At 32.5% G+C, this 20,741-nt stretch overlaps 2 protein-coding genes across 2 annotated transcripts; one reads left to right on the top strand and one right to left on the bottom strand.

Moving 5' to 3' along the window:
* Positions 1-3,914: 3,914 nt before the first annotated feature.
* On the bottom strand, positions 3,915-6,074 carry LOC132637214 (uncharacterized). The gene is made up of 4 exons (XM_060354337.1): positions 6,065-6,074; positions 5,425-5,633; positions 4,568-4,693; positions 3,915-4,198 (listed from the first exon to the last, which is right to left on the bottom strand). Exons 1-4 carry the CDS (start codon positions 6,072-6,074, stop codon positions 4,151-4,153), a joined length of 393 nt encoding a protein of 130 aa, XP_060210320.1. The 3' UTR covers positions 3,915-4,150.
* Positions 6,075-10,133: 4,059 nt separating this feature from the next.
* Positions 10,134-16,845, top strand: LOC132635412 (mechanosensitive ion channel protein 10-like). Its single transcript, XM_060351790.1, has 5 exons — positions 10,134-11,319; positions 12,729-12,852; positions 15,054-15,347; positions 15,437-15,639; positions 16,328-16,845. Exons 1-5 carry the CDS (start codon positions 10,196-10,198, stop codon positions 16,575-16,577), a joined length of 1,995 nt encoding a protein of 664 aa, XP_060207773.1. The 5' UTR covers positions 10,134-10,195; the 3' UTR covers positions 16,578-16,845.
* The last annotated feature ends 3,896 nt before the right edge of the window (positions 16,846-20,741 follow it).

The raw sequence follows: 20,741 nt of genomic DNA, 5'->3' as shown, positions 1-20,741 counted from the left end.
CAACTGCACATAAATAATAATTAAGCTAATGCAAGTTCTGCACAAATATACAAAGAGCCCGTTTGGATTGGCTTATAAGTTGCTGAAAGCTGATTTCAGCTTTTTAGACTGTTTGGTTGGCCAGCTTATAAGCCATTTGTGCTTAAAATAAGCTCAAAAAAAATAATTGGGTCCGTTTAGCTTAACTTATCTAAAACAGCTTATAAGCTAATAACAACTTATAAGCCAAAAAAAATAAATTGAGTTGCCCCAACTTATTATTATTATTATTTATTTTTAATTTTTTTTAAGCCTATCCAAACAGGCTCAAAGAAGCAAAGAGGGTCCAGTGTCTTAGGCAAAATATTAGCTACAGCAACTCAACTGGACCCGCTCTATACAAAAATATTCCTCATCTGCTTAGGCCTTAGAGAAGATAAACCACAGTTACTTACAATCTCAACTTTTCAACAACTTTGTGCAATTACCATGACAAGTCAGAGGTCTTATGACTATGAATAGATGGGGGATACCGCTATAATCACATCAAATAGTAAGAAAGCAGAAATTGTCTTTGATCCACCCTGAATGTATTACTGCAACTGTTGACATATTTTTGAGGATGAACTCCTCCATTTGTATAGCGGTTATCTTCCTCTTACTAATTACATTTACTTCATATATATCTCATTGTAATGAAGATAGTTCAAACTATTTTTCAAGTATATATGATATATTAGGAGAGCTTGTAGTTATGTTCAGCTAGCTCATATAATTGTAAATCTCTTGTTTTGAAAGATGAATAAAATGCTCAGTTAAGAAAAATATCTTCAAAATAACACACACATTTGTGCGCGCGCGCCCACGTGCACCCAGGTTCAAAGAGTCCTATGATGTAATTATTATTAGATGCACCTCTGTAAGTGAGATCGGGTGTTCAAATACCATGTTAGTCTTGTTACTTTTGCATTTTTGAAGAATTGGGACGACCAATGGGGGATAGGTATGTCCGGTGTTACTTTTGCGTTTTAATTAAGTACATTTTTTCCCTTTTTTCGTTAGGTTTGTTACTTCAAAATTCACAAGTCTGGCACATTGAATCCCTATTTTCCTTTTCATCGTAAATTTGACATCATCAAAATCAAATGTCTCTATTAAAAGTTTAAAACTAGCAGCAATGGATTATCCCAATATTTTCGTTATGGAGATTAGATATATATGTAAAGATTACTAAATTTCAAAAATAATAATTGGAACATATAATATAAAAGCATATTCGATTCAATGATAAGAACCTAAAGGTTAAACATGCCAAATTTAAATCCTGAAATTCATATCTTCGTAATAGTGCCTCACCGTCCTTAAAATTCTGAATTTGCCCAATGTTTCAAAGTAAAAGTCAATGCAGCGCTTATTCCTTGTTTACCTCCTATTCCTGATTTTTCTGTAGAAGATTTTTTTTTTTTACCAATAGAAAGAGGGAAAAGTCAAATGAACAAAGAAGACGTAAGAAGAAAGGAAATAGAAATACAAACAGGAAGAAATGATTACCTCGTAGGACAGGACATGCAAAAGAAAGAAATCATGAATTAGACAAAATCAATCTTGTTTTCATTATTGAGCGTCGGAGCGAAGTCAGTGCAGCACATTGTCCCATCCAATGTGGCGTTTGACACTTTTCTATTCTATATAAGCAGGGCGGGAGGACGAACACACCTCCTCCGGCTTTTACCATAAGCTCTACAAATTATAAACATAATGAATGCTTATACCATAAGCTATATAATTTGTACACTTTATTTAATTATTTTATATCTCACGTGATTGTAGTACTTAATATTTATTTCTTTTTTATGTATAGACATATGCATTTCAATTTTAATTCTCCGATACATTTATTTTCTCCGTGCACTTTTACTTGTTTACTTTTGACTTTTCGTATTTTTCTTGACATTTATTCTCTTCTCATGTATAGACATATGCAGTTCAATTTTAATTTTTCTACACAAATTAATTTCCTCCGTGCACTTTTACTTGTTCACTTTTGACTTTTCACGTTCTTTAAGATAAGCTTTACTCTTTAAGATAAGCTTTACAAATTATACACGCAATGAATGCTTGTACCATAAGCTATATAACTTGTACACTTTATCCAACTATTTTTATATCTCACGTGGGCATATGTCATAGTACTTAACATTTATTTCTTTCTCATGTATAGACGTATGCACTTCAATTTTAATTTTCTGATACATTTATTTCCTCCATGCACTTTTACTTGTTTACTTTTGACTTTCGTGTTCTTCCTGAATATTTATTCTCTTCTCATATCTATGCAGTTCAATTTTAATTCTCCTACACAAATTCATTTCCTCCGTGCACTTTTACTTGTTCACTTTTGACTTTTCACGTTCTTTAAGAATTAATAAATTCCACGTGGATATATGTCATAGTACTGAATCTTTATTCTCTTCTCATGTATACACGTGTGCGCTTCAATTTTAATTTTCCGACACATATTTATTTCCTCCATGCACTTTTACTTGTTCACTTTTGACTTTTCACGTTCTTTAAGAATTAATAAATTCCACGTGGATATATGCCATAGTACTGAATCTTTATTCTCTTCTCATGTATACACGTGTGCACTTCAATTTTAATTCTCCGACACATATTTATTTCCTCCATACACTTTTGACTTTTCACGTTCTTGCTGAATATTTATTTTCTTCCCATGTATACATGTATATGCACTTCAATTTTAATTATCCGACACATATTTATTTTCTCCGTGCACTTTTACTTGTTCACTTTTGAATTTTCACGTTATTTAAGAATTAATAAATGAAGTACTCCATCTGTCCCATATTTCTTGGCCACATTACTTAACTTTTCACGTTCTTTAAGAATTAATAAATGAAGTACTCTCTTCGTCTCATATTACTTGGCCGCATTATTATACTTGACTTTTCACGTACTTTAAGAATAAATAAAAATGAAGTACTCCCTTCGTCCATATTACTTGGCCACATTACTAAAAATATATGTCTATTTTTCTATTCTATATTTGTCTTCTTTTGTATTTCTAATCTAATCTAATATATATATATATATATATATATATATATATATATATATATATATATATATATATATATATATATATATATATAGGTGTAAAGAGAGGACTAACACAACAATAGAAATTTGCACCACAAGCTATATAAATTGTACATTTTAACCAATTACTTTTTTATCCCACGTGGTCATATGTCATAGTACTGAATATTTATCTCTTCTCATGTATCACTACTAAAAAAAACCAGGGATTTTCGACCAAAAATTTTGACCACACGAGGTCGAAAAAGCCTTTATTTCGATCAATTTTTCGACCACACACGTAGGTCGATAACAGCTTGGTCGAAAAAAAAATTCGATCACGTGTGGTCGAAATTTTCGACCACATGTGGTCGAAATCACATTCTACCGAAATTAAGGGAAAAATTATTTTCGACCACATGTGGTCAAAAAAATTATTTTTATATTAAATTATATTTAACTTTTTCGACTACGTGTGGTCGAAAACATTATTTATATTTAAATATAAAAAGAAAATAAAAATTCAATTTCGACCACATGTGGTCGAAATTGTAAATTGGGCCCAGAATTCCAACCACATGTGGTCGAAATTGATTTTTTCTGGGTACAATTTCGACCTCATGTGGTCGAAATTGTGAAATATCTGGGCTGATTTTCGACCACCTGCCAATTTCCAAATAGTCAAATTCATCAACCAAAACAGCCATCCAATTCATCAACAATGCAACACAACAACCATAAACAATGTTCAAACACTTAAACATTGTCCATTCAAACACTTATAAACAATCAAATTCAACCTCAAAGTACTTAAAATTAAAACTACATTCAAACACTTAAACATCATAAACTACATTCAAACACTTAAACATCATAAACATCATTCAAACACTTAAACATTATAAACTTAAAAGTACTTCTAATTCGAACTAAAACTACATTCAAACCCTTAAAGATAATATACATATCCATTTAACACATATCCATCATAAACTATTAATTTGGGCTTGCATACCCAACATCCTAGCCTCCGAGGAATTAAGTGTTCTTGTTAGCTGAGCAACTTGATGCTTCATAGCTTCATACTCCTTAGGATCAACTGCACCATCATCAGCAACATCTATGAGATGAGTAAATTATGAGTAAATTATGAGATGAACATTGATGACAATCCTATCAGTATATATTGACTGGGTGTCTTTTGTAGGGAATCATATGGGTGTAAGCTTTCGACATTTTTTATACGTCTTGTAGACAGAGTTTCTCCCACAATGAAGTTAAGAAAATTGAACACATGTGACAAAGCTTTCAGATGATAGACTCTCCTACTTGAAGAATATTCTTTAAAAATTGGCTGTACATATCGATAGGAGATGAATCTGCCCATCCATATGCCATTGCATATTTAGCGCCTTCTTGGTGCTACAATATACGAATGAAAATTCAATCTTACTTATCAAGGGAGTTTGAAAAAGTTTCAATAGCGTACCTTAACATGTCGAACTGGAGACCTTGGTGTCACAGTAATAGACTTACACCGACCAAGGGCTGCCCTTAAAGACGTGCGGGTTTGATACCTGGGACGGGAAGGTGAAGCCTTTGATGGTGCAAAACCCTGTCAAAAACAAAATAAGCAGCTTTATAGTAGGCACACTTGACATGAACTGACACAGTCGTTTTACATAATGTAATCTAACTTCTAAATGCTGGAATATTACTTTGATGAATAGCAAGCAATATAGCTCCAAAGTCCAAACATATATGTGTAGCTTATGTACATTACAAAACAGTTTAGAGCAAACATGCCAATGATAAACGAAATAGGACCACAAATATATTTTGTAGTAACATGTTAAGCTTCTAATGATTAATCTTGAAACACCATTACCTGCCTAGAGGAAAATTATATCCTTCAAGAACAGAGAAAGGGAGTCTATCTCTGTTTCTTTTATTGACAAAACAAAAACCAAAACATGATGATTTCAGTCCACAAAAACTGTCTCAAAAAACAGTCCAAAAAAACAGTCCAAAAAATTAACAAAAACAGTCTCAAAACTGTCCAAAATAATAGTCCAAAAAATTAACAAAAACAGTTCCAAAATAAATAAATAGCACATAAATAAAGAATCAAAATAGCTCTAAAAAAAGGGATCAAAACAACCCAAAAAATAACATTCAATTTCAACTCAAAATCCAAAAACAAAATTACATAAAATAAACCCTAAAACAAATATTGAACACTAAATAAAGTTATTAAATCTACTAAATATAGAAGGTAATGTAGCTAATAACATGAGATTATTATGCATTGGTAAGTGTTCATGACATTGGAAAAAAAAAACGTACCTGCGTCGCCAACGGTGGACTGGCGGTGGTCGGAGGCGGTGGGTTGAGGTCTGGGCTGGTGGGGCGGTGGGCTGGTGGTGTGGGTAGAGAGAGGAGAGGGAGAGAGGTGGTGTGTGTGGGTAGAGAGAGGAGAGGGAGAGAGGAGAGGGAGAGAGGAAAGAGAGAGAAAGAAAAAATAAAAATGTGGTCAAGTGTGGTGCTGAACAGATCTGCAAAGAAGTGTGTATATACAAATGTGGTCCAATTTTCGACCACATGTGGTCGAAAATTGGTTTTTTTTTTTTAATTTAATTTTTCCCATTTATTATTTATACAAAAATTAATTTCGACCACACGTGGTCGAAATTTTATTTTCATTTTAAAAAATCGACCCCGTGTGGTCGAAATCCTACTGAAAATAAAATAAAAATTAAATTCTTGATTTTTCGACCACGCGTGGTCGATTTTTTTTCGACCAAAAATGTGGTCGAAATATTTTGGTCGAAAACACCCTTTTTTTTTAGTAGTGTATACACGTATGCATTTCAAATTTAATTCTCTGACACATTTATTTCCTCTGTGCACTTATACTTGTTGACTTTTGACTTTTCAAGTTCTTTAAGAATTAATAAATGAAGTACTCCTTCCATCCCCATATTACTTGGCGACATTACTAAATTACTTTTTTATCCCACGTGAAGTACTGAATATTTATTCTCTGCTCATGTATACAAGTAGTCACTTCAATTTTAATTCTCCGACACATATTTATTTCCTCTGTGCACTTTTACTTGTTCATAAATGAAGTACTCAACATTACTAAAAATATATGTCCAAATTACTTGTTCATTTACAGAACCAAGATAAAATTAATTAAATCTTTCACATCTTATCCTCTTTATCTAATATTACTTGGCCACATTACTAAAAATATATGTCCAAATTACTTGTTCATTTACAAAACCAAGATAAAATTACAAGATAAAATTAATCAGATCTTTCCCATCTTACCCTTAGTAATAAATGTTCTTGAAAATAGTCAATTTTGATTAGAATGTATTTGTTGGAGAGAGATAAGGGTAAGATAGTAAAATACATCTTTTATTTCTTATTTCTTAAGGGCGTGCAAAAGGAAAAGTGGCAAGTAATATGGGACAGAGAGAGTATATATTTTACCATAATATTCATATTTATTGGTGTAAGTCTCAATAGCTTTCGAAAATAATTTGAAAATGAGTAATTAATGTGAAGGGTAAAATTAATAATAAGAACACACAAATATTCACTCATTAATTCCATGGAAATTAATGGCTAGCCCCTTCTGCATGATTCTCCCCACTCTTCTTGCGTTGCCTAGCTTGATGGTCCCCGTGATTAAAGAAATACAAGAAAAAGGATGACATGTATACAAATATGTACGCCTATAATATATGCGTAGTCGTTATCTTCATACACAATCAACATAATTGAAGTTTCGTACTAATAATAATTACCATATTGGTTTCTTTCTCTTGATATGTTAACGTGGACAAGTAAAAGTAAACAAAGGGAGTGACTTTTATCTCCGTTTTCTTTCTTTATCAATACTTTAAACGTGAAAAGAGGACGAACAATAGCAATGCAAATTTGGACCAAAAGTTATTTTAATTTTCCTACACATAACTTGTTCACTTTTGACTTTCATGTTCTTTGAGAATTAATAAACGAAGTATATATTTTATGATAATATCTATATTTATTGATGTATAGTCTCAATAGCCTCAGAAAATGATTTGAAAATGAGTAATTAATGTGAAGGGTAAAATAAGAAGAAGAATTTTTTTTTTCTTTGACATGTTAACGTCGACAAGTAAAATTGAAGGGAGGGAATGGCTTTTATCCCCGTTTTCCTTCTTTGTCAATACTTTACTTATTTACTCTCCTTTGCAGTCTCTGATTATTGTTTCTTTACATTTATAAAATGTATTACTTTATATTTTCATTTTAGAATTAAAATTTGGTGATTTATGATATAACATATATCTTTCTAATTTTGATTCTTTGTAACAATTTGTTTTATCTATAATTGTTAATATAAAAAATTATAATATATTTTTTAATTAATTTAATAAAAATATTTTATTAGTTTTGCTTTTAAAAAATTCAATATATACAACAATGGTTTTTATGTTTGGATCTGAACAGTTACTTAATTGAAATGGATATCAACCTGTCGGTATACATATAAGATATTAAAGAATTTAAAAGAAAAAATTTAGAATCAAAATATTAATTTTCCCTCATATTCTTACTATTTTCTTTTTCACATCGATGAACAACTTTCATTGTCATGATAATGAGAAAAAAGTCCGACTCTCTCCATCTCAAAGACTTAATTTCATCAACTCTATTTTATAATTATAACTAAAGTGATGGTACATAAAATACATTTTGTATATGTTGTTATATATAATAACTTATTTTCAAAATACAAACTTTAAGGACTGGCTAATTAAAATGAATAGATATGTTCGGCCCGTGCATCACACGGGCATGTATTGCTAGTATATACTGAAACGGGTCCCATGCACAGCACCCTCGCAGTGAGGGCCTCACCTCAGCGCGTTGGTCCACCTCTGAATCTAATCAAATTTTCAAATTAAACTATAAAAATGTGTGAATTGAAATCGAGATATCCGTCTCGTATGGTCTATTTGTCCTTCATAACTGTAGGTTGAAGAGATAGGCTAATGCACATGCAATATACGGATCCAATGTTATTGTACTACAATAATATCAGCCACACTTTAATTCTAAACTAGTAGTATTCATACTCACCCGATGCACCGTTGATATAAAAAGAAAATCGTATCATTTTTTATATACCAAATTAAGTACTTATCAAATATGCAAACTTATCATTATTGAGTTTTCAAACTCAACTCTTCACCTAACTGCATGTAATTAATTGATATTTGTAATGGTTTCTTAGCAAAGATGTATGTGTCCCATAGAACTGTAGGATGAAGAGATAAGCCAATGCACCTGGAGGTATACGGGTCCCAATTTTATTGCACTACTATAATGTTAGCCACGAGTTAATTCTGAATAAGTTGAGATCGTTATTTAATTTATCCTTCTCGATAAGGTTTCTCATTTTAAAGATATTTGTATAAAGATAAGAGTAATCTTAAATTAACCAGTTTTATATTGGATGGGTGCTACCACGACTCTCGTTTATTTGAATTATTATTATTATTAGGGGCATGCCGCGCTCACATTAGTACACACAAAATAATGGAGAAGGAAATTAATGCAGGGAGGTTTACATCTACTACCAATTGCCTTATGACACGCATTTCTTGCAATAGTCTGTATGAACTGAAGTCCTATTAATATGAAAGAAACATAGTCCAACCACTTCCAATTATAATATTAAATAAATCAATATCTGAATGATTGACTATAGTCTGTGCGATTTGAATAGACAGCAAAGATCTATTTATGTGATATTTTCAATTTTTATGTTTATAATAGATAATTAAACAAAAATATTTAAATTATAAATAAATTTATAAAAAGACCGCAAAATAATTACCCCTAATTGAAATCGAAGTATCCATCTATTGAAATTCGAAATATCGAATGTTCTTACCGTCACAGCGTCACTGTTGGGTTATGAGAGAAGCTAATGCGCCTGCAATATATGGGGCCCAATGCCACTGTAATTTGTACCACATGTGACACTTGGTTGGAGTTGGACGTGAACAACATTATTGATTATACTTGATGAGTTTCGTAATTTCGTTTAAGAGTCGTTTGGGCAAGTAAGTAATATGCTATGCAGAGATTAATAATGCATGTATTAGTTTAATATAAGTTTTTATCTTCTTGACATAACATAATATTGGTTTGCATGAACGGATATTTGGATCATTTAATAGCTTTAAGTCATATATTGGCAATATCTGTGGAGAGTCCCAAATCGATCATATATAAGGGATCGGATGGGTGATTTTTCTAATATGTAGGCAATGATTATTTCTTACGTTAAATTTTTGGATCGAGTTAGGCTCAAAGTCCATTTTTTAAACATGGTATCATAGTAGAACCCATTTGAATTCTCATATTCCAATGTTGGGCCCAATATTAAATTATTCATGCTTCAGATGTCAGCATTGCGTGTGCGGTTGTGTGAAAAGTCTCACATCGGCTATATAAGTGATGGTCTCTTTTATATGGCGTGAGTGATCATCACTACTTAAGCTAGTTTTTGAAGTTGAGTTAGGTCCAAGGTTCATCTTTAATAATATATCCGCATTTTCATTCCATATTTTATCCTGCATAAATTGCTAAATAACTTATGCATGTATTAGCAGAGGCAGATGCAGAGTACTGGTGTCGGGTTTGAATGTACCTAGTACCTTCGACGCTGTACACTGATTTATGTGTAAAATTTTAAGAAATTTGTACAAAATACTAAATATGTACCCATAATTTTTTTAAAAAAAAAACAATAAATTCAATGCTAAGAACCTTATTGATTAAACTCATAATATTAAATCCTAGATCAGGTATTAATTATGAGGAAAAGAAAATTAAAACCCAACAGTGTAATGAAGCATGTGTTTTATTTTGGAAAGTAAAAATGAAATCAAACATTATATAAAATAATGTACGATTTCACGAGCCGATTAGCTTCTCCATATCTTCAACCAAACATCACCTTGATATTTGATGACACATTCACATTCTATATAAGGACAATTGATAGGTTGATGAAATTTAACCAAGTAGCTCCAAAAAACAAAAAATGGAGAAATTACCAGCCTCTGATCATGTGATTCAGTTCATGGACGAACAAGATCACACGAAGAGTACCGGTGATGCTAACAACATGGCAGAAACAAAACTTACCCAAAATCCTTCAAAATTTCAAACAATACGTCGCCTTACTTTCTCAAAACCAAAAGCTCGAGTCTTTGAGTTCAATAGTAGAGTTCCGATCTTCCAAAACACTATCAATTCAGACGACGAATCTGATGAGTCGTTAAAGCCCTCGTGTGAAAAGGATGAAGATAGTGATGATGAATATGATCAAGCACATGGAAAAGATGATCAAGAAGGAATATTTGGGACTAAAGAAGAGTGCAAAAAGAAAAGGAGAAAAATCCCTTTTAGGCTTTTGTTTGAATGGTTACTTTTGTTACTCACAACATCTTGTGTAATATGTGCTCTCACAATTTCACCTCTTAGGGAAAATCCCTTATGGGGGCTTGACTTGTGGAAATGGTGCATGCTGATTCTTGTCATTTTCAGTGGTCACCTTATTTCAAGTTTGGTCATTCGATTCCTAGTCTTCCTCATTGAGAGAAACTTCATGCTTCGGGAAAAGGTCTTATATTTTGTCTATGGTCTTAGAAAAAGATTCCAAAATTGTGTTTGGTTAGGTCTTGTCCTTTTGTCATTGAATTTCTTGTTCAACTCAAAGCTCAACAAACAAAACAAGATGCTAACAAAATTACGCGAAGCTTTACTGGCCTTACTCATTGCTGCAACGATCTGGCCCGTTAAGATCATTCTGGTCAAAGTTTTAGCCTCCTCCTTTTTCGTTGCGACTTACTCTGATCGTATGAAGGAAAGTGTGTTCCATTACTATGTTCTAGACGCACTTTCCGGTCCGCCAGTTGATGTCAAAGAAAGGCATAATTTGAAAGAATTGAGGAAATTGTCGAAGCTAAAGAAGCTGAGCATGCAAAGCAAGTCATCAGCATGGAGTGTGAAGAGATTGGCTAATTATGTAAGGTTCTTTGGGTTGTCAACAATTTCTAAGAGTGTGGATGAGTTTGGGAACACTGCAACTGAGATTACTAGTGAAATGGAGGCTAGAAATTGTTCCAGAAAGATCTTCAAGAATGTGGCCAATCATGGTGCCAAGTAAGTCTTCTCCTCCTTTACAGAGATTTTGTGTCGCGCACACACACGACAATAATCAATCAATCATTGAAGGTTAACTTTTACATACTATTGTATACTACTTTTTAAGAAATATATATATTTTTCAGATTATTTTAAAATATTTTTTGAACCAAAACACTATAAATACACAGAACAGCCTAAAGTGGCCCATTTAAGTAAATAATCTTAACTTTTATTTTCTTTACAGAATTTACCCAGTATAAATCTGTAAAGATAATCAGTATGTATATATTATACACTAATTATTCGATTATATATACTTGTTATATATTGACTATACACTTACCAATTATAAAAGATTATAGCTAGGTGAGCGTAAATATTTTTAGTTGTCTAGCTAAAACCTTCAAACTTCCCGTGTTTCTAAAAATAATTTCGTATTTTTGTTAAACATACCAAAGATTGAATGGACACCTTTTAGCTAAGGCCAAAGCAAGTCACCTGTGATTCGATAATTTCATTTTCTCCCTTCAAACAAAAATTCTATAACGTATAGTGATTAGCGGGGAGATGAATATGGTCACAATCCAAGCATAATTTTCGCCCTCATTAATGTTATGTTTTAACCAACTTCTTTCTAACTCAAAATATGTTCACTAGACGAAGTTTAAGATGTTTCTTCAGGTGTATTATATAACTGGTATATAGCTTTTAGTCTAATTAAGAGAATATCACATTAAACTTCAAAATTTCCTTATTATCTAAAGGAATTTAAATTTTGAAAAACATGCCATATTACCTTTGTACTAGTTTCTTATTTTATACTCCTTAAGTTGAATAATTTTTTTATTAAAAAAAATAGTTTATTTAAGATTTGAATTTGGATAATATATTAATTATCTATATATTCATATACTAATTTCTCAATAACTATTTTAATATTGTCCACAAATACTACTCCACAATAGAAAGGTCAAGTTGAGTACGTAATTAGACTCCACACAAAACCAATAATATCACATAAATCGAGAGAGAATAAATAGTAGAATTCAAGGAGTTATTGAAAGAAACTGATTTTAATTTGTCAGGTACTCCTTGATAGTGACTAGTGAGTGACAATAGCAAATACTAAGAAGTTGAAGTTGACAACTGCTAGTATAATATATGGTATAATTTGAACAATGTTCTCATCATTCTTTCACACCAAGTGGGGTACATTCCACAAATTTAATTTAAATGTATAAAATTTTAGGGTCAAAATCTCAGCATGGGTCGCTCTCTCAACTCTATTTAAGTTTGAACAAAATATAGTATATTGATAAACGTCCTTGTACTTATATGGAGTACATATACATATTGGATGTAATATGATATAATTAATGAGTTGTATAACATATGGTAATTGGCTTTTGTCTTATTTTGTGAAGGTATATTGAGGAGGAAGACCTAATGAGGTTTTTGAATAGAGTAGAGATAAACACCATATTCCCACTCTTTGAAGGAGCTGTAGAGACCGGAAGGATCACCAAGTCTGCCTTCAGAAATTGGGTGGTAATTATTATTCACTTTACTATAGATCACTGTTCGTTTGTAGTTGGTGGGATGAGAATAATAATTTCGGAATATTCATGGGATTATTTTATCTTGCGTTTGGTAATGAGTATAATCTAGTCTCAGGATAAATGGTGGGATAAGTTTTCTCACATAGAAAATAAGATAAAATAATCTCATGGGATATTCCAATGCATGAAGAATATCCTTGTCTATCTTATCCTATGGGTGTCAAGTGGGTCGGGCCGGGCCATTTTAACGTGGGCCACAAGGGGCCGGGTCGTAAGTTAAGGGGCCGGGCTTGGAGAGGGAAAGGGTGTCCGGCCCAGCCCACCTCGGATAGGGGCTACACCTCTGGATAACCGGGCTCATTAGTGGGCCGGGCCGGGTTTTAGTGAGTGGGCCGAGCCGGATTTTAATTATTTTTTTAAAAAAAATTAATACTAAAATTTATTAAGTTTGATACTTTAAAATCTAGTTGTTGTCAACTTTATTTTAACCATCAAGTTCCTTAAATTATACTTTGGCCGTATTTTCAATCTATAAATACCATTTATTCCTCTCCATATTATCTCACAATTCCCTACTCTCCTCTTTCTCTAAATTTCCTACTCATCTAAATGGGAACTAAATGGGAACAATGCACATGAGTTTTGATACTAAACCAAAGTTCTTAATTTAATTATCTCATCTGATCTCAAGTCCTAATGTCATGTGCAGATTGTCACACCTCCATCATCGGCGGAGACATTTCAATACGCTAAAAAATATTTAATTATTATTATATATAAAATATTTGAAACTAATAAGAATTTATTAATATATATATATATATATATATATATATATATATATATATATAACTAATAGTTTATATTATTATATACTGTATAACCTATTGAAATATTTTTGAACTTGTGTAAGCCAACAGCAAGATAGTAACTTAAAAGGGGTATTTGATTTATTTCACGCATCAGCAATTTCAGAGGCTTGTCATTTCACTGATTTTGTCAGCCTCTTATAATATCTTGTTGCTTTTGGGCACTGATCAATGTTTGTCCCTCCTTGCAGAAATTTATCTTGGAGTTGCTGCTTGTGTAGGATTAGTTTTAATTAGTTTTCAAATGTTGGAAAAGGTCACTGCCCACTTTATTAATTTTGTGGGGCTCAGCTGACCAGTGACCACTAATTTTTTTTTAAAAAAGGAGAGCTAATTAGTTTTCATTTAGTAGCAATTAAATATTAACGGATCCGACTCCTCTCCATTTTCATTGTCTCCATTTTCCCCAAGTTCTTACTTGAATAAGAGACACATTACATGAGTTAAAATTAATGGTTAAGTTTTAATTAACTAAAGTAAGATTCTAACAATGGTTTGAATAATTAATAAATATTTCATATATTTGCTTCCAAAATTTTAAGAATCCCACAATTATAGCTACAGCTATTTTATTGGGATACAATGTTTTTAAAATACTTATTATTAGTAATAAATGTAGTACTTTTTGTTTTTTGAAGTGGGCCGGGCCGGGCACCGGCGGGCCATCACCCGGGCTGCTGGTGGGCCGGGCTGGTGGGCTGTCCACCTTGTCCGGCCCAGCCCCCTAATAAAACCCACCTAGCCCAGCCCCTTACACCTCTTAGTGAGCTTGGGCCGAGCCGGTGGTGGGCCGGGTTTACCGGGTCCGGGCTGGCCCGGCCCACTTGACACCCTTATCTTATCCCATCCCACCATTCCCTACGATCCCCACACCCCTTCATCGCCAATCCTCCCCACTTCTTTTGAGATAATATTTTATGTTTATTAACTAAATATTATTTTAATTTCAAGAATATATTCTTTACGAAATTATTTTTGTGATAGTATAATTTTTTTTTACATTGCTAATAAACTGTATAAGAGTCTCACATAGGGATGACCAATCCCTTATATGGTCTTGGGCAACCCATCCCTCATGATTTAGTTTTTGAGGTTGATTTAGGCCCAAGATCCTTTTCTTTTACATGGTATCAGAGCATGGTTCATCTCTATTCTTGTTTCCAATGTTAGGCCCATGATAAATGAATGAGTGATCTTCTTTTATGATTTTGGGAAAGTCTTCTCTCATGAGCTAGTTTTTGAGATTGAGTTAGGACAATCTTTATTTCTTTACCATAAACATCTGCTAAATTCTTGGATTTTTGTTGTTGGATAACTGCAGGTACGTGCATACTATGAGAGGAAGTACTTGGCACACTCATTGAATGACACAAAGACGGCAGTGCAACAGCTTCACAAGTTAGCAAGTGGGATAGTCAGTTTTGTTATACTTGTGATTTCACTTTTAGTGATGGGGCTATTGTCCACTCAAATACTTGCTCTCCTTCTCTCCCAACTTGTCCTTCTGGGATTTGCTTTCCAAAACACTTGCAAGACTATCTTCGAATCCATTATCTTCGTCTTTGTCGTCCATCCTTTCGACATTGGTGATCGTTGTGTTATCGATGGAGTTCAGGTATATTTACCAATTTACTAATAATATCAATTTTACTCACATGGATTTGGTCCTTTCAAGCTCTAAATATGTCTATTGTATATATGCAGATGATAGTTGAAGAGATGAATATATTGACGACAGTATTTCTCCGTTATGACAATGAGAAAATATATTACCCGAATGCAGTGTTGATCACAAAGCCAATAAGTAACTTCTATAGAAGCCCTGAAATGTGCGACACCATTTCCTTTGATATTGATACCAACACTTCTATGGACACCATTATTGCCCTCAAAAAGGCCATTCAACTGTAAGTACTCTTGCGATCCAACCCCCCTCCCCCTCCCTTTCTTTAATTAATAATTACTTTTCAATTATTTCAACTTTTCACCTGATATATGTTACTTCTCACCAGCATAGATATCGGGTAACTATTTTCACCAAGGCTCACACAGATGAGAAGAAATCACATAGTTTTTTTTTGCTTTCGCTAGAATTTGAGCCCAAGACCTCATGGTTCTCCGCCCAATTCATTAATCACTAGGCCACACATTTGCAGCGCAATTTGAGTGATTGTTTACTTATATATCTATGTTCTGTGTCAAAATATGGGTTCTTTAACTAATCCTATCTCTTATGACAATTACTTATAATTAGATTTTACGTCACCAGATGTTAACTACCTCTATATGTTTTCTCGATCCCGGACTAGAGTGATTCAAATTCCCAGCGTTAAGATGTTGTCAGTGAGAAACTAAATTCCATTTTTAGTTGTAGCAAGTTTGTGACTGCCTGAACAAACTAGTTTATATTTAATCAAACATCCAAACTTATCTCGATACTTACAATTCAATGGTAGGGATAGCAGAGAGAAGCTAGCACCATGATCTAGGACCATTACAAATTCTTTTCTTTTTTATTTTTTATTTTGTGGGTTTCATTTATATATCAAATCAACATATATATGATTATGTGTTTGATGGAAAATATATATATAGGTACCTCGAGAGCAAGCCAAAGTATTGGAATCCAAAACACTCAGTGATAGTGAAAGGAATATGGAATGTGCACACAATGGGAATGATGCTATGTGTTCAACATACCATTAACCATCAGAACTATGGGGATAGAAGCCACAGGATCACTGAGCTCATCCTTGAGTTGAAGAAGATCTTTGAGACCCTTAATATCAAATACTCTCTTCTCCCTCAACAAGTCCAAGTGGACATGACCAATCACAGAAGTTAATATGATCATATTTACTTTGATCTATATAAATAGCAAGAGTTTGACAAGCAACAAGCAGATTGAATCTAATTTATTAAAATAGGTTTGTAAATTGCAATAATGTTGCTGCTTTAGTTTCTGGATAAAACATGTTTTTTGTAGTGTGTGCATCTAATTTTCCTTATCAACCCTGTAATAACTTCTCAAGTTTCCATTTCTGCATGTTGTATTAGTGCTTTATTTAATGACAAGTTATGATTTTGAACCTAGCTAGTTATGGGATTATTCCTTTTTAAAACATTTTTGAATTGTGCATGTATTTCCGTAATTCAAAAATAACGTGAAAAATAATAATTTTCACTTAATAATGTTAATTTTTAATGTAAAAAGTCACACACCTTGAATATATATAACTGCGTTTTTGGACGGAGTGTTCCTCCTTGTGTCGGTCTTTAAATATTGTTTTTGTGATTATTATTTTTCTAAATTTATAGCTTTATGTGATGTCAACAATGAGTTCTTCCAATTCGCATGAGACCAGCTATTCATTGTAACGCATAACACTGTTCCAATAAAGAAAATTTGTATTGGTTGTCTATGTAAGATTAATTGATGCATGATATGTGTTTGTATAATACCTTTATGATTAAATTATCATATAGTTTCATCTTATCGAATTAATTAATCATGATAAAGTAATATAATTTAATATAGATATCCGGTACAACTAATTTTTTCCGTTCCATCTTTCTTCAATGCAATATTTCATTTATTTTTATTTGCACGTAGAACGTATTGTATTTACACATTGCTCCTCCTAATTAATTATTTTTCTTACTCTGTAATAAGACGATAAATCACTAAAGAAGTACAAGTGTCAATTACTTCTTAATTGATATGCAAGATAAAATGAAGCCAAAACAGAATTTATAATCAATATTTATTGAGCCAATGAAAAATACAAAATAAACTGAAGCCCGAAGAGAATTGTGAGAAGAGTTATCCGAGTCATTCGCACGAATGCCCCTATCTTTGGGTGGTCTTTAATTTTTGCCCCTCAAATCGCTGATCTTTAATGTTTGCCCTGTTGGAAATATTAACAATATTATTCAGTAAAATGAATAAAATGATAGAATTAACTTATCGGATAAACGCTGCGTCGTGACAAGCCACTATCTTGAAAGCGATTTCGGATCAACTGTGGTGCAAATCGTTTAGCCCAGAAAGGTTCCACAGCACTTCCAACACTTGCACTAGTGACTGAAAGTTTGGAGTTTGCACAACACACAATTGCTCAAAAAAAGAAGGAGAAGAAGAAAGAATTTTACTTTGTCTTTTTTGCTATATCTATTGATCCCATAAGATCAGATATATAGCAAAATAGTTATCTTTTATCGATAAACATTTCTGAAACTTTAAGAGTAATTAAGGCCATAAAGATCATTGTAATGAAGTCTTAAAGACAAATTAAAACATTTTTCTTCATCATGAGGATATCATTAGGGTCATAAGACATATAATTAATTTTGCTTTTGACCAATGTTAGTAGTAGATATAATTAAAAATTCAAAGATGATCCTTATTCTTTAATTGAGATATTATATAAGTATATATCTTACAAACACCCAAATATCTCAAAAAGGGTCATAAGACATATAATTAATTTTGCTTTTGACCAATGTTAGTAGTAGATATAATTAAAAATTCAAAGATGATCCTTATTCTTTAATTGAGATATTATATAAGTATATATCTTACAAACACCCAAATATCTCAAAAAGAATCATACGAAATTAATTTCTAGGAAAAAGGAAGAAACATGTACTTAAGTGTCAATATCTTTCCATTTGACTTAACACATAGTGAAATGAGGCAACAACTAATATCCACGAAGTGAAGTACTCTTGAACTAAATGGACATAACCCCCACAACACATACGATATTCTTAATTTTATGCAAACTCTGCGATACTAACAAAGTGCTTTTTATGGTCAGGCAGACACCTTGGGTCTTATGAGTGCTCTAGAAAGACGGCCCAAGTCTTTTATAAAAGGCGACCACACCTTTCCACTCACGTAGGTGATTCCATCAAGTCTATCTCAAATATCCCACCTTAAGATTATGGAATCATTAGGAGCAGAATAAGCTCAACCTTCGCATATCAAATGGTGAATCCATTAAGTGCTTCTCAATAGCACCACCACAACGGGTTATGGAAACATTAAGAGTAAAACTCAACCTTACAAAACACTACCACACGTCATAGGGATAGGATATTTAGTGTATATTGAAAGCCTATATGGATTCGTTTGACCACAAACGGGTATCCACCATATTACCTCAATTCATGGGCTTTAGCACTATCCCCCGCAACGTTTCAAAAATTATTCTCTTTGCCAAATTTTTGGTTGAAGGATCCGACATATTTATCTCGGACCTTACAAATTCTAAGCTTCAACAATTGCTTGACAACATCATGTCTAATGCAAATGTGGCTTTTTTTTTCTGTTTATACACACTACTCTTAGCAATTTCAATTGCCTCCTGTGAGTCACAATGTAAAGAAATTAGTGTAGCTTCTTCCCCCACAATGGCACATCTACCAATATTGGAGATAAAAATCATCATATACAAATAATAACATGTGAGTTATTTCAGGACTAATATATGCACTTGAAACACTCTTTTTAAGGCATTCTCAAAGATGCAAATCACATTTATCATGATGAATATTTTTCTCATTTCATTAATCTCCACTATTTTGAGAATAAAATTTTATACTCATGAAAATATATCACACATTAATTAAGAAGTTTTAGGTAAAAGATAATTTTACCTTTTCATCTCTTGAGGTTGATAGGTAGAAAAATGTTTTACCTTTTCAACTCACAACAGGGCTAGTATAGAACTTCAACTTTGATATCCGCTGATTTTCAACTCTTTATCACCATGACATCCACGAAAGAAATGTAACATATCTTTCCACCTCTACTCAATGTGTTCTTGAAATTATCTAAGTCCGAATGCACTGGTTCAACCAATTTTATTTTTCTACTAGTGACAGTCTTAAAAGACCGTTCGTTATGTTTTGCTTCTACACAAACTAAGCACTTAGAAAACTCATCAAAATTCATCGCATGAATTAAATTCATTTTCTAAATCTTTTAATAGAATCAATATTAACAATAGCCTACCCCGCCACAAATAAATAGACTCAATAATATAAACAGAATTAAGAGTGCTTTCATTATAATGATCTATTAAAATCTATAGAAATTCACAATTTTCAGCTATCAAACATACTTTAAAATTATCATAAAGGTTCACAAACCTTAAGATAATATTTAAATGTAACCTCCCAATTTAAATAATTCATATCATTTCACAACTTGAAATTAAACTCCACATGATCTTACACGCAACATATTTATGTTATAATATGTTGAGATGGAAAATCATCACAAGCATATGATATATGTTAGTCCAACACTTAGAATGCATTTTAAGATCATCAAAAAAATTGATATCTACCCTTGTCACTGATACGAATCGATTTGGGAGAAACACCAAATCAATCAAAAAAATGTGGAATCAAAGGATAACAAGAAATTGGGATGAGAATTGAAGAAAAGGGGATGAGAAATAGAGGATAAAAGCTAGACCCTAATGATAATGAATCTATGGACAAACCTAAGTATATGAAACCTAGATCCTTCCAATTGGATTCAATCAATAGAACCTAAGCTATTTGAAATCAAGGAAAGAGATATTCAAATGAAATCCACAAATGAACAACTCTTCATGAAATCAATGGAAATGAGGTTCAAAATCAACAATGGAATCCACCATTAACTATCCTAACTCCTAAAGGCTATTAAGCCAAACAAACTATCACTCCTTTAGAGTATTCAATGCATAATTCATCCAATCTAACTAATGACATGAACTAAGTCTAGTATTTATACTCCTAGACTAAAAGAAGACTAAGTTATTATAAAAATGTCATTAATGAGGCAAGGGCCTTGTTTTGTTGATAGTCTTCTTTGGGAATTTCAAAAATAACCCTCATGTGGAAATCTTCATCTTGCAAACACCAATTGTCTTGAAATTGTAGCCCGGTTTGTCTTGATTTGCATTGTATAGCCATAATTTGTACTTTTAGCCCTTTGCGCTTTTAGCCACTT

Source organism: Lycium barbarum, chromosome 4 (genome assembly GCF_019175385.1).
Source record: "Lycium barbarum isolate Lr01 chromosome 4, ASM1917538v2, whole genome shotgun sequence".
Taxonomy (NCBI): domain Eukaryota; kingdom Viridiplantae; phylum Streptophyta; class Magnoliopsida; order Solanales; family Solanaceae; genus Lycium; species Lycium barbarum.
The sequence above is the reverse complement of the archived record's forward strand: the minus strand, read 5'-3'. Positions and strand labels throughout refer to the sequence as shown.

Bases quoted from the DNA above. Each gene is read 5' to 3' on its own strand.
- LOC132635412 (XM_060351790.1), top strand. From the start codon at position 10,196: ATGGAGAAATTACCAGCCTCTGATCATGTGATTCAGTTCATGGACGAA. The intron at 11,320-12,728 runs GTAAGTCTTCTC...TATTTTGTGAAG, and splicing joins GTGGCCAATCATGGTGCCAA to GTATATTGAGGAGGAAGACC. The intron at 12,853-15,053 runs GTAATTATTATT...GGATAACTGCAG, and splicing joins CTGCCTTCAGAAATTGGGTG to GTACGTGCATACTATGAGAG.
- LOC132637214 (XM_060354337.1), bottom strand. The intron at 4,694-5,424 runs GTACGTTTTTTT...TGTTTTTGACAG, and splicing joins GTCCACCGTTGGCGACGCAG to GGTTTTGCACCATCAAAGGC. The intron at 4,199-4,567 runs GTACGCTATTGA...CTCATCTCATAG, and splicing joins CTCCAGTTCGACATGTTAAG to ATGTTGCTGATGATGGTGCA.